Raw genomic sequence first — 14,522 nt, forward strand, 5'->3', positions numbered from 1 at the left:
CACTCTATCCAAAATTCATTTCAGTTGAGAGTCTCTGAATGTGACTGGCAGCCATATTCGTTTCCCCTCCAGAGAGATTTTGAAAAGTTTATTATGATTGCTAAGACAGCTAAGAAAAATTAGATCAGACGTATGCTTAAAAGGTACTGAACTTGTTATGTTAAAGAAAACAAAAGTCTATGTGGGATTGCTACTTTGCATTAATTAAACCCACAGATGGCTACTTCCAAGTTGTGTAGGAAACGGAACTATAACATCGTATATGGCAATAGTGTTCTATGTATGTTATGCATGCAGGGTATTTGTTACCTATTACTGATAAATATGTTGTCTCTTTTTTATTTAAGTGATGTGCTTTATATGACTTTGTTGGGAGTATATGCATTTTAGAAATAATTGAGGTTACCAAAAAATACAGACAAACATAAGCACACATAACACATGTATATGCAAAACACGCACTATTGTTAACACTTCATGGCTTCCTCTAGCACAGCAGAGTTTGTAATTACTGTAATTGTTCCCCTAAAAGACATTGTACATCTCTCATATTCTTTTGTTAGCATGGTGAGGAGAAAGTAAAACACAATATCGGCAATTTCATTATAAACGCAGTGACTATAATGGGAGATGCTAGTGAAAAGATGTGTGGATGTGAATATGTGTTTATTACAATTATTTTACTTATTCAGACCATTGTATCCTACAGCACCTTAACGTGTGTGTGTTACTGATTTGCAATGGTTCCCATCACACAAAGAACATCACTGTGCTGACAATGTGCACTAATAGTTCAGTTAGCATTCATTGCTTGGTGCTAATTAACTACAAGGCAATGAAACCTTTAAGTATTGCTAAATTAGCACTCAACTGGATGAAACGAAAATTGGTTGTTTCTGAGAAGCAGCCACTACCTCTGAGTATCCCATCCCTCTTTAAAAAATTGAACAACAGAGAAAAATCAACAATGTGCTGAAGTTCTTTTTACTAGCAGCAAACCAGGTGCTCCATCTTACATAAAGTAATTTAAAAGCAAATAATTTCCATAGACGTGGAAGCTTTTTTTAATCTATACTTTGTTTATAAATGCAGTGTAACATAATTCAGGTGGTGCACTTTTGACTAATTACTTTTTCCTTGTTACAAATATGTTCTGGGGATAACACGAACACAAATAATACATAACTATTATTTATCACTGTATATATCATTTTAACCTTGTCTGAGTAAATCAATTACGCTACCTCCTGGGAGTATCCTGTTAGAACAAAATCCCTATGATGTCATCTATTTCGTCTCCTTCAGGTCGAGTTATCATGTGGTGAGTCAGATTGAATAAAATGTACAAGATGGACTTGTAATTCCACTCCATTCATACACAGTACACCATATTCTCCACCATAGTCTAGACTAGAGCTTGGGGGCCCAGATAAGCAGATGGGCTTTAGTTTTGAAATAGAAATACAGGTAAAACAGTCATAGGAGACTATTTTTACTTGCTTTGTTTATTTTGGTTCATGAAGGGTTAAAAATAGTTGTGATGTAAAAAGTTTGGGTGGCAAAAAAGCGGTGGGTGGGGGGACTTTCCTGGGAAAGGGACACTTAATAGCCCTTGTTGCGGCATTGTCAAAATTATTTGGGTGGGCCTGGTTCTGATGTGGTCGTGAGCGACATTGGCTAGTGTGTCCCCTTTCAGTCTGGGCCACCCGAAGATGGGCATACACACTATGCGATATTTCTAGAGATATCGCACAGTGATGTCTTGCTGCGGCAAGGCTGTACATGCAGCATTGAACGATGAGTCCAAATTGAGCTGCATGTACAGCCGACACCGTGGTTCATTAACGACCCATTAGGCTGCACATCGGCCATTGTCAGCTGCATACACAGTCTTCGATATAGTAAATGATATTGGTCAGGAGGGGGAAAATGAGCGATATCATTTACTATATCGCTAAGTGTGTATGCACCTTAGGTTTTTAACATATCCTTGTCAACAGATTCATTAAAGCAAGATATTTGAAAACATAACTAAACTGATACAAGTGACTGATGAAATTCATTTAATGTCTCCGTTTGATGCCTTAGTATATGTTGTTGTTGTTGTACTGCGGCTTTTAATAAATAAGACTTGATACAGGTATGTTCAGTGTCAGTGAAGGATTATTATCTGAGAGAAAGAGGATCTCAATCGCTGAGCACACTGACAGAAGTGAAGATACATGTAAGAGACCCAAATGCTAATCTGTGTCAGTTGCTTGTTACCTTGGATCGGTCACTTTATCTACCTGTCCGTCAGGTTCCTGAAACTAGATTGCAAGCTCAATGGTCAGGGGATATACGAATTCTGCGGCACAAATCTTTGCTTAAGTAAAATGTAAAAATTATGTGAGCCATTATAACAACAAACAAATAATAATGAGGGCAATACCTAGGCAATATATTCCTATTGTTTCAAAAATAAATTGTCCCTTGCCTTTGCTGATCGATAGTTTTATTTTCTATACATATCCAAAAGCAGTAAACAAAACTTTTAAAATGTGTTCTATTAGGTACTCTTTTGGGTGTTTTCTAAAACATTTCAGTTTCAGGGTTTAAGGAAATGGCAGTATGCATTATGATGTCAGCTAGTAGACCAGCGACCCCCTCTGAGAATCATTTAATTAGTTTTTTTTTTTTTACAGTATTTCAAATAAAATATCCCAGAGAGGCTGTCAGTGCTGACATTGCTTCTGTCAGTGAGGTGCCTTTTTGCCTGATTAATTAGTAATAAAGAGACACACTTTTTGGCAGCTCTTATTTCTTCACTCTTTTCCCCGAACTGCAGGGCATACTTTGGGGAGCAACAAAAACAGTATTAGCGTTTTATTGCAGGAGGTGTAATAAATATTTTTTCCATATCTTTAATCAATAGTAACCACTAAAAGAATTAAAAAAAAGACCTACAGTAAATGGTTACCCATTACATCTGATACAAAGCATATTAGGGTATGTAAGATATTTTGTGTAATGAGCTTAATGCTCATTTCTTACTCTTGTCTCTCAACAAACAATGTATTTTTGATACAAGTTCATCTAAAATACAAATAAAAAAAAACAGTTTACCTTTAAAAGTAACAAAAACATCAACTGCCACTGCTAAAATTTTTGTTATAAATAATGATGTATAATGCAGGAAACAACAAAAATTACACACACACACACATGCACGCACACACACACACGATATTTTGTTATTAATTATGTATGATGCATAGATACCTGTTGAGTTTGCTTGTATCATACATGTGCGATATTTAATTATTATATAAGGTACCACGTCAATGTTATACTTGGTATATATATTTATGTATGTTTGTATATACACACACGCACATATGTATTGTATAACTAATGATGAACATGTATAATACACATCAAGTATATGTAAACAAGAAGAGTACATGCATATATGAAAGTTTTGGGATATGATTTCACCTCATTTATAGGTTTAATTGTGAGCCAATCACATAGGCATGACTTAATGCCAGCTTTATGGTGGCAAGAAATTTTCACGCAGCACTGCAAGCGGGCACAAGGATTTCGTAAATCCGCACTATTAAATTTAGGAAGATCATCAGAGCGCAATCTGGAATACGGCAATGAATATAGTACAAACAAAATTTACATACCTTAATGAGCGCCAGCCCGCTTGTAACCGGGCTGGCAAGTCACCCTAATATATTACACACAAAGAAAGGGAATATATGAATAAAGTAAATAAATAGGAGGTAGTAATTATCATAGGTTTACCTAATGCCCCAGATTTTAAACCAATCATGCATATGGTCATCCTAAATCTTAGCATTATTTGGAAAATGTTATAAGCAAAACATTAATTTGTGGGTGTGAGATATGTCGGTAGTCGGTAGGAGTCTCCAAGTCAGTCTAAAAATCATACATTACTACATTCAAAATGGACCAAAGGATTGATCTTAGAATAAAGAAAGAAAACAAAGCAAATGTGTATATGTGATCACAAAACATCTTCTCGTCTCTTGTGAGTCAGATGTTTGAGTCCACTACACGATGCCATCTTTTATACACACGGTACTGCCAGACAAAATAAACATTTACTAAGTCTTATTAAATAACTACAAATGCATTGAGATGGCCATTTACATTTTTATTGCTGTTCTTTCCATTTTGTAAAGATATAATAAATACAAGAAACATGAATTAATATTATCCAATCTACAGACCCTGGTTTTCTAAACTTTAAAACAAAATACTTGGGAACAGTTTCTTCATGTGTTTATACTGTATGCGTTTACAGTACTGTATATAGAGGCTAAACACTTCAGGTATGGACAAATCCATTGTACTGTACATTGAATAGCTTGTAAAATGTATTAATGTACTTATTCTACAAAGGCACTGGATAGTGGATACCCACTGAAATTCTGCAGAAATATATAATAAAGTGAGATGTAAGTGACAGTAAGCGCTGTGTAACTCACTAAGTTTCAAACCACTGAAATACATTTTGAACAAACAGCAATAAAAAACTCCCATACCGAAGCCATGTATATAGATTGCTTGCAGTGTATTGCTGTAGTTCAGCTGTAACACAAAGGTGCATGCTACATCGATACTGTATATAAAGTACAAATACATAATTCAGTTGGAAGGCTCACACTATCATTTCTCTGTGTCTATATTTGTGTATTTCTATGTAATCTGATGCCTTCATGATAATTTTTTGTGTCATATGAGATGTTAGCACTTTCTAGACACTATCTAATAATGACCATATGATCATTTCAGAATAGTAATAAAATATAGAACAAAACGGTGCGTTACAATTCTCCACTTGGTGTGAGTCACAAATACAGCACACAATTATGCAAAGCCCAATAACAATAGATAGAGCTAAGGCAAAGTATCGCACAGGGCTTTCCTAACGTAATAAACATGCCTTCCTCATTTACTTTCACCACTTGCTGGATTTTTCAAACACAGAGCAAGGAACTAGCGGCAATTATGGGTTTGACAGACACTAATAACTTCCAGGACTGTTAGAAATAGAAACCTCAAGAGCACTGAGCAATATCAGCAAACAAAAATATATTTTTTAGATATATTCTCTGTTTACACAATTAGGCAGAAACATGGTATAACTAACGCTCAATGGCATAGCGGGGGTGGGGGGGATCTGCTAAGCCGAGTGGAAGTCATACAATATGAATTCAAAATACTAATACAGACAGGCGCACACATACACACAGAGACACGGTCACTCCTTATTGTGCTGTATTTAGGGAATGTGCAGGGTATGCTGGGATTTGTAGTTTCATAACTGTTTGAGAGTCACAGGTTGGATAACTGATGAAGGTGACAACATCAGTGTACCAGTTTGTCTTCTGATTAAATGTGGCTTTCCTGTATATGGAAAGTGCTTTCTTTACAATTGAAATACTGACATTTATAGGATAGTCTGCCACATACGTTCTGGAAAACCGGTCAGCCAATAAAAACTAAAATCCGCTTTCCAGTCATAAAAGAACAATGAACAATAGTATGAGTAACTTTCATTTTCTAAGGCACCAGCCAAAATATCAAAGACGGTGAATATAAACAGTGGAATTGTAATGGGTAATATTATCTCATATGTGAATTTTATTTGCTCCAGCACCTAGGTGGGAACACTTCATTTCCCGCCTCAATCACATATTGCCAATTTGTTACAGTTTTATTATGTACTGTAACCATGTAAAATAAAATTACGAAGCTTGATTTCTGTTTCAACCGTATTTCCATTCATTTTAGGCAGAAAACATGAGATAGTCCACATACTGTATGGAGAGTATATATAAATATACTGTATGTACAGAATGACCCTACGGTAACATAGTCACGAAACAAAAGGTAAAAACAATTTAAAACTGAAGTACTAATCCCTTGTGTTATGTTTTGTAGTGTGTGTCATTTCACATTCCATGTAAACTATATTACTCACATACTATCTGACAACAAAGATTTAGAAATTTTGCTGGAAACATGCCAACTGTGTTGTATTAGCAATATTTGTTAACAGCGATTAAATAAGCTGTAATGGTGATAAATTAAATGAACTCCTCAGTTCAATAGTGTAGAATGTAGAACCTGGATTATGTGTACGCAAGTTGTCATTAGAGTAGACATATGTCTTTCCAGTCAATACAATTACTGCATGTTTAGCTGTAACTATACCTTGCTCTAAGTAAAATGCATTTCATTTATTCTTCCTGTACTTGAAAACATTTATTGGAGACATACAATTCACTTCATATCAGATTTCATGCAGTGTGTGTTTATTTGGTACAATACTTCCATAATCCAGGGAGAGAATCTTGAGATGCCACCTTTCTACCTTCCTGTGTTCTCAGGAGGATCTGTGAAACCTAATCCCTAAAACGTAAACCTGGATACAGTGTACATCTATTGTTCTTTTTAACAAGATGGAAATAAACGTTGGGAATAACTACCATAAAACCTTCAAGCCTGCTGCAATAATCTTGCTTGGAATGATCTACCAAGTTTATGTTGCCAAAAAACTATTCTTCAGTCCATTCAGACTGCAAATCTTCAGTTGGTTGAAAATGATTACTGGAAATGAACAGTTTGCATACCTAGCAGTGTTGTGCTTTGTATGCTCACTTTTGTGTCCAGTCACTTTAGTCTGATATGTATTGTCCATTTATGGAACACCTAAAATAGCAGTCAGCCATTTTTGAAAATAAATAAATAACTGGAAGCCATTTTGTGCGGCGAGCAGCACAGAGAACTGTGTACTGATACATTTTTGTTTGTAACTGCATCTTAAAACGGGCTATGGGATGTTAACCAGATTTTAATGGAAAATCGGATGAGATGCACCTTGGCTGTAGGAGGTTTACCGTGAAATCAAATAAGGACAGATACTGGAGAGGGGGTTAGGCAATGGATTAAATTTCATGAGGAAATATACTCAATAAATTTTAAATGTAGACCTTGTGAATATAGGTGCCCGTCCAGAAAACACTAGCATATATATGCATGTGCATACTATGTGTAAATAAATGACCAAAAAAACTAAAAGAAAACTGTTGCTGTAGAGAATATCATATCTCCGTTTTGGGAATGTTTATAGCTATGTACTGTACAAGCTGAAAATGATATATTAAGTAAAACAAACTATTTCAATTTTGAACTGTCACAAGATGCTAAGCTATTAGCACTTAATCACCTCTTATAATAAAGGATGCAAAGTGCTAATTAGAATTAGAAAGTATGTTAGATCAGTATGTTGTAAAATATAGGATCTGTAATGTCCACCCTTCATAAATAAAAAAAAAAATTATTACGGGCAGTTTTCCAAAAAGTTTATATAATTTAATGTAAAAATCACACAAATGAAGATTTTGTATAACCGTCACCACTTCTTGTAACCTTAAAACCTCAATTTGTTGAGTTTGTCACTTAATTATACAACTCGTATTTCACTGAGCAGACAATGTGCGAGTTCATGTCACGACTTCCTGTAAGATGCAAATTTTGCTATTAAGTTCTTTCGGCTGTTTTGAGTGTTTTCATATTGAATGGTGACTGTACTACCATAATATAAGGCTGCTGCTTTAGTAAGTAAGAAGTTTTTACATATCTCAAGGGAAGGCAGTTCTAAACATGGGACACAGTAGCATAATGGCAGTGGGCAGGAGCTTTTTATTGTCACAATTAAAATTAGTGTACACATTTACAGGAATTGTATTACTAATACCTATCATATAACGGTATATGCACACAGATTAAAAATATACACTTCTCAACTGTTACTTTTGAAAAAGTTTCACTTTCAAACGCATGTGTTAATAAAAAAAAAACATTGACTGCTAATCAATGCGAGACTGACTGAGCAGACACCTTAATTTGGTGACTGCTTAAGTGATGTGTAAACCCTTCTGAAAATGACTTGAGGGTGGAATTTTTTTCCAAGGTAGAGTGAGTGAGAAAACAAAATCTATGGACATGCATATGTGTGATTGTCTATGGATGTTCCTAAAACAGAACAAGCCAACTTTCCTTAAGCACTAATTGTATTCATTCATTTTCTCAGCCCAGCATGAAGCTGGTAGATTGCTGGGTCCATAGCAACAGGGGACAGAAAGAAAGACTCATCTTTATCTATCCCTCTACAACAGGAAACGGGGCCAGTGGGTGGAATGTAGTGCTTTCATTACGGGCATTTGCAAAAGATTAAATGGAAAGAATTACAAGAGGGTAATTTTCCCTTAACTAGGTGCCCTTCCTTCAAAGGATGAGGTCTGTAAAACTACTGTTGATTGCATGGGATTCACAAGGGGAAAATACAAGTCTGCTACAGGAACCCATTTGAAATAACCAAGGTATTCTTTCAAAGCTATAACAGGCAAGAGTAACACTATTAAAGCCAGCAATCTGCACGTAATGAACTACTGAGAACACTACTGCTACACTTTTAATCATGAAAAATTTATTGGACTACAGGTTTCTTTGTCCCTTAAATAGAAATTGCCAAATCAAAAATCCCTTTGGAAATTGGAAGCAGGAACCAATGTATCAGCAACGTGACTATTTATTTTATTTTGCTACCCCCCAATGATTTCCAAATCTTGAAAAGAAGCCCAGAGCAAGTATAGACCTGGTTTTGCAGTATCGAGAGACAGACTTAAAAGAATTTTGCTGAAACAAAGCTATTATAATATGCAGCCATGCGTAGAGTAGTAGTCAAACTCCTCTGTATGCTACAAATGGACTGTAATAATTATAAACGCATATCGCAATAGCTATCTGCACATATGTAAACCTTTCCATCCATTATTACATCAATTACTCTCTCTTATTAAAAACACCACGATAATTATCTTCCCACGGGATGTGGGGTTTTGTTTATTATAAAGTAAAAGTTGCTGACTGTGGGCCGGTCACCTTACTGGGTGTTACAGATACCAGAAATTAATATGCAAAGGTCTAGAGGGTAAGGAAAGTGAACAATCTAATGATGCAGCTTGTGTATAATTGTTAGCGCAACCTAGGCAAAAATATAGTCAAAACAAAAACTTTTACGTTTTTTTTTTCCCTGTAGAACTTTAAATGACTTAGACATCTGTCAGGTAACCCAACCTCATAGTATGCTTTTGTAGCACTTAAAAAAGTGCTGCCAGTCTACATAATAAATTACCGGTGGTGTTAGTGGCTGGTTACATAACGACTATATAGGAATTCTGGAGTATATACAGTTGTTAGAGAGAGCAATTATATAAAGCTAAAAAAAAATAGGTTATGAGGTTAAGGGAGAGCTGAAACATATTCACTCAGGCATTGTTTAAAAATACTCTTTTGTGGTGTCAAACATGAGATAAACGCCACAGCTTTTGCATATTGCTAATTGACAAGCCTGACTTATATTAATGATTTGTTATGAATGTAATATTTCAAAATTCCAGGCAGACACATTTTGGACCAGACACTTTTAATTATTTCAGCAGATTATTGGCAAAAAGTCAAAAAAAAGTTCATTACTTGTTCTTCAAACACATTTTCTGCATAGAGAGGATAGGATGTTGGAATGAAAATCTAGTTACGGAATCCACCAGGTTGTTTTAATGTAACTTATAAGAGATGCCAGAAGTTACTGCATCTTGGAGTATGAGCACATATCTCAGGATTATGTCTCCAGATAAATCATTTGCAACTTCAGGAGGCAGTTATTTTGCTAAAGTAGTATTTTGCATTGTGTGTTTCAGCATGGCAGTCTGTGGGAAGGCATCAATGCTCTTAACAAGTTAAGCTAACTATATATCAAATAAATCATAGCAGTCACAGTAGCACTCTCAAATTTAGGCTTTCACTACCACTGTTTTATTACAAGGGGCTCTATATACACAAGGAAAGCAACTGCACCCTTTAATTTGTATCTTGTAGTCACGGAACAAAAGAAATGTCCTTATCAGTTGTTTGCATGTTTTACAGTGCAATTAATGAACTATGAAAAGCCTTTAATGGGATCCAGATTCTACCTGGCATTTCCCAAGAAAAATGGAAGCACATTTTGGCCTAGCTTTTCTAACTTTCTGCCAGTATTCTGCTCGACATGCCCCAGATAAACTGCTGCTTTCACTAAGCACTCAATGACCAATCACGTTTCGAGTGGTGCCACATTAGAAAGATAAAATGTTAGGTGTTAAAAACGTAAAGATCAGCTAGCATGCTAGATTGAAAGTGATAGGTTTGTGTGTACTATTACAGTTTGGTTGCTGTGTTATTTATTTTCTTTTTTTGTCTGCTGCGTGAGTCACCACTTCCAGATGTTTTGTTTGAATTCAGATGGGGGGGTTTTGGGTGGACATTTTTGAAAAAAGTCCTTTTTGCATGCTTCCATAAAATATGAAAATTAGAACCAGCCAAGCTCATAAAACAATCTATTCATATAAGAAAGTGGTGACTTTTAACTTGGTTTTCTGTAAGCGGTTGTTATATATATATATATATATATATATATATATATATATATATATATATATATATACACACACACACACATTTTTGGTATCGACTGCAAACACTGTTAACTTGGAGATTATTCCGCTGTTCCCTCTTGAGCGAGAGAGTTTTCTGCAGGCTATTCTGATCTATTAAAAAACATGACCTGTGACAAAAATCAATGTACTAATCTCAAACTAAACAGCAGTATCACAGGCATATAGCGTAGATAACCCATGATAAAATGTCTTCAGCCTAGCACCAAGGTAAAGAAAGATTTGGTGCACATCTGTTTTAACAAGACAAAAATATAGAACCCAGGTGACTTTGTCAAACATATGGTGACCATTTATAAAAGGGATTGTGATTTTATGATAGTGCTACAAAGCAGTTGGAGAGAAAAAACACACACACAACAGTAAAACGTGCTGCTCCCAACACCAGCCCCCATAACTCAGGAAAGTTATGACTACAGTATGTACTCTCAATGAAACTTTTAGTCACAGCATCTTGCACTAAACCAAAACACAAATGCCCTTTAATCACATTGATAGGTATTATTTCCAAGTTAATTTGTCCTAGACTTCCAAATGTATTCCTACTCTCGTATTTCATTGTTCTAATCATCTTTAACCAAAGCAGCTGCAGACACATTTTTAAAGGAGATCTAACGTCCAGAAAAGAAATGTTTATGTAAAGTTAATTAGTAACTGAGTAGTTGTCTGAGATATTTTGGTTCAAAGCATCATTATGTTTCAAAGAAACATGCTTCCTACAGAGGGGACGAGGTTGGGAAGGAAATAGGAACACTAGTGGAATTTGACAGATAGATATGAGTTTGTTCATTTAAGGTGATATTGCTTAACCCTCACCGTGGAAGTCATCAGAAGCACAACTGAGACCACAGGTGGGGCCAGAGTAAGAAACCTAAAACTTTCTCCCCAAACTGTTATAAACAGAAACAGTTGACTCTATGCTTCAGTTCGAATTTTGTCAATGACTGAGGATATGGACAAAAATGAAAGCAGAGACAGAGACGGAAAGTTGGAAGAACTAGTAAACAGGGACTTGACTTGTGCAAATGTGCCTGCTGCATGAACATGCTTAGCCCTATTGGACACAAGAAGATGATCGTAATGCAAGGAGTGATGATAGCCGTTACACTTTATGTTTAACATAGTTAGACATAACGGTTTACTCAGCACACAAAGAACATTCCCACTGTGATGCCTGGTGAGTCATTCCTAATGCTCATCATCTCTCCTATTGATTGCAAGGCTTTAATAAAAGGTACTCTTCTCTTTCTACTCTATAGAGCACAATATTTCGAAACAGCTTATGTTACTAGCATCTACAATATCTTAACCACAGCTCAATGCAAGAAGTACTTAAAAAATGTTGAAATCGAGTATATTAAAGTGAAAGTGAAATGCTATCAGTGCAAGTGCTCCACGGCCATTCGTACAGGATATCTGTTACCTGGGTACAGCACTTGGATCATTACATCCTACGAGTGGCTGCAGCCGAATTTGAACAGCATGTGTTTAGTACAAAGCAGCATCTCAGTTCTCAACCTCCCCCCTCCTTACCTGGGGTTGGTGCTGTTCCAGTACACCGCATAACGATCAGCAACCACCTTGGAGCCAGGATCCTGGCTGCAAACACACATCCAGAGTAGCAGAGACAGAAGCGTCAACATCTCCACGTGCAACATCACTCCCGGTCAAAAAGAGGGGGCGCGAGAGTAGCGAATAGAGACGAACTAGAGAAGCGGTGCAGTAGATGCCTGGGATTATTCAGGGACAGGGCTGCTGCTTTTTCCCCCTCCCTTGGAGTTAATAGGAAAGGGTGCGTGAATGTGTCAGGGACACTGCTGCAGCAGAGGGAGAGACAGCCTGGCTCAGGGAGGTGCTGGGGGCCGTAAGGCAGCTGTGGCTGCTACTGAGAGCAGGGCGGTGCACATTCACACAGAGCTCCCTGCACACAGAGCAGGGCTGGGAAATAAGGGACACATTCCCTGGACGCACCTCAGGCACACTATGGTCCAGATGCCAATCCTAGTACCAAACTCAGTGAATACTATGATTTAAGTCAGTGACTTATGAAGAGGTCTCTCGGCTTCTGCGCAGTCCAGAATGTATATGCCACCTCTTGTTCTGTAGAAAGTTACTATGTATGCGAGAATTGGTGTTTGTGGCACTTGATGGTTAAAAGGTTTGCACAATGTCAACGAGAGGAAGCTTTAGGAAAAAGCTGTTGCTGATGCACAACTTAAAGGGATACTGAGTACAAGAGCTTCTCTTTCACACATCTATAGAAAAATAATCTTAAATTGCTTTCTCCAAAGGTACTACTGTAAAGTAGACGTGGTACTGTCTGTCTGAGCAGTCTGTGTCTTTGGGGGTACTTTATGTATCCTCACCCCCCGCCTCCGTCCTTGTCCTTCCTTTGAGCAGGGTGATGCTCGAGCAGAAATCGAACAATCCTAGGAGCTATGTGATGTCTTACATCCAAACTCAATGCACGGGATGCAAATTAAATTGCTTTATATTGGGGGGGGGAAATAACAAAAAACAACAAACTCCTGGAAATGCATCCAAGTCTTCTGCATAAAACAGCCACATACATAAAGATGAGGTCCAGATATTGCCGCAGGCATCAACAGGAGGGAAAAAGTCACTGTTTTTTTTTTTTTTTTTGCAAAGCTGTCCAGTCCCCAGGAGATCAACTTGTAAGAGCAGGAAACAGTTTGAAATAAATAAGATGAGCCACGATATCCAACATCAGACACATGAAACGTCGTTTTCTATATCAGCTTCACAGTAGCTGCAGCTGCTCCTGTACTTGGTAAGGAACACAAGGAAGCAAAAAGAGAGACAATCATACATCAACAATCAGGAAACTGTACGCACTGGATAAAGGGTTAAAGATGAAAAAAAGAATTGTAGGATGGAGGAAAATCCCCCTAAAAGTCCCACCCCTCCTAAAGCAAAAGACTCACTGCTTACAGATCTTGCATGGAGCAGGCAGGATGCGAGTGCTTTTCAATCTGTGCAGTCCTTGCTGTGTATACGGATTCAATACACATGCAGAGGCACTCGGTGTATATATAGATCTATAGAAAAAAGGTGGGTGCTGACACCCGCAGCGGGTGTGCAGGTACGAGCACTAATCTTGCAGATGATGTATTCATGAGAGGCTTACACAGCCGCCGGGTGATCATGTGAGATCTCATGCACTTTACTAGGCAGAAGGGGGGGTCTGAGAGAGCCCAGAGCAGCCACTCAAGGCAAGAGCTGCTGTTTGCTTAGACATTTCCATAGTCTCTCTCTCTTTCTTCCTCACTGCAACAGGATTGGTGTGCAACATGAGAAAGAGGCGTCGCTTGCTAGCCAATAAACAAATGTCCCCACCTTCCTTAAAGCTGGACTAATTGAATTACAGTGAAATCTGGATGCTTAAAAGGCACTAGTGAAACAAGCAAACTACAGCCAGGGAAGGGCAGCCTCTGGCACTGCAGATTAACCCTTCCAAAGCTGCAGTCTTCAGCATCTCAGGCTACTGAATGATTTCATATTTTACCCTTTAGGACATTTCCTCAGCAATTGCAGCTGATCACACAGGTAACATTTATACTGTGACTGCTATCCCTTCCTTATCCTGAATCAATATAAAATGCAGCATTTGGAGCATGTACTACAGTATTTATTCACAAAAGTCCCTGTTACAGTGGAGCTTACAATCTAAATTCTCTAACACATAGACACACGTATGTACTAACATTAACCCACCAGTACATCGGAGTGCTGATGATTTTTTTTTGAGCTAGATAATACTATATAGACATAATATACTTTGCTATTTATTAATAAGCCAGGTAAAAAATTAGCTTTTCACTAGTTAGTATACAGAAGAGAGAGAGAGAGAGGGGCTATACACTGTATATAGGTGTGTGTATGTATATATATATATATATATACTGTATAGTACACACAGAGTAAAAA

The 14,522-nt window shown here is 37.2% G+C and overlaps 1 protein-coding gene across 4 annotated transcripts in view; it reads right to left on the reverse strand.

The window, feature by feature from the left end:
* EFNA5 (ephrin A5) overlaps nucleotides 1–13,851 on the reverse strand; it is a 486,689-nt gene extending 472,838 nt beyond the window's left edge. For 3 of the 4 annotated variants that reach the window (XM_063964088.1, XM_063964087.1, XM_063964085.1), the window contains exon 1: nucleotides 12,108–13,851. In XM_063964088.1, coding sequence (XP_063820158.1) covers nucleotides 12,108–12,232 — 125 coding nt within the window. In that variant the 5' untranslated portion in view covers nucleotides 12,233–13,851. The remainder of the gene's footprint in view (nucleotides 1–12,107) is intronic. The other variant, XM_063964086.1, reaches the window with a different exon arrangement.
* Between the last annotated feature and the right edge of the window lie 671 nt (nucleotides 13,852–14,522).

The sequence above is a fragment of the Pseudophryne corroboree genome, chromosome 1, assembly GCF_028390025.1.
Source record: "Pseudophryne corroboree isolate aPseCor3 chromosome 1, aPseCor3.hap2, whole genome shotgun sequence".
In the NCBI taxonomy this organism is placed as follows: domain Eukaryota; kingdom Metazoa; phylum Chordata; class Amphibia; order Anura; family Myobatrachidae; genus Pseudophryne; species Pseudophryne corroboree.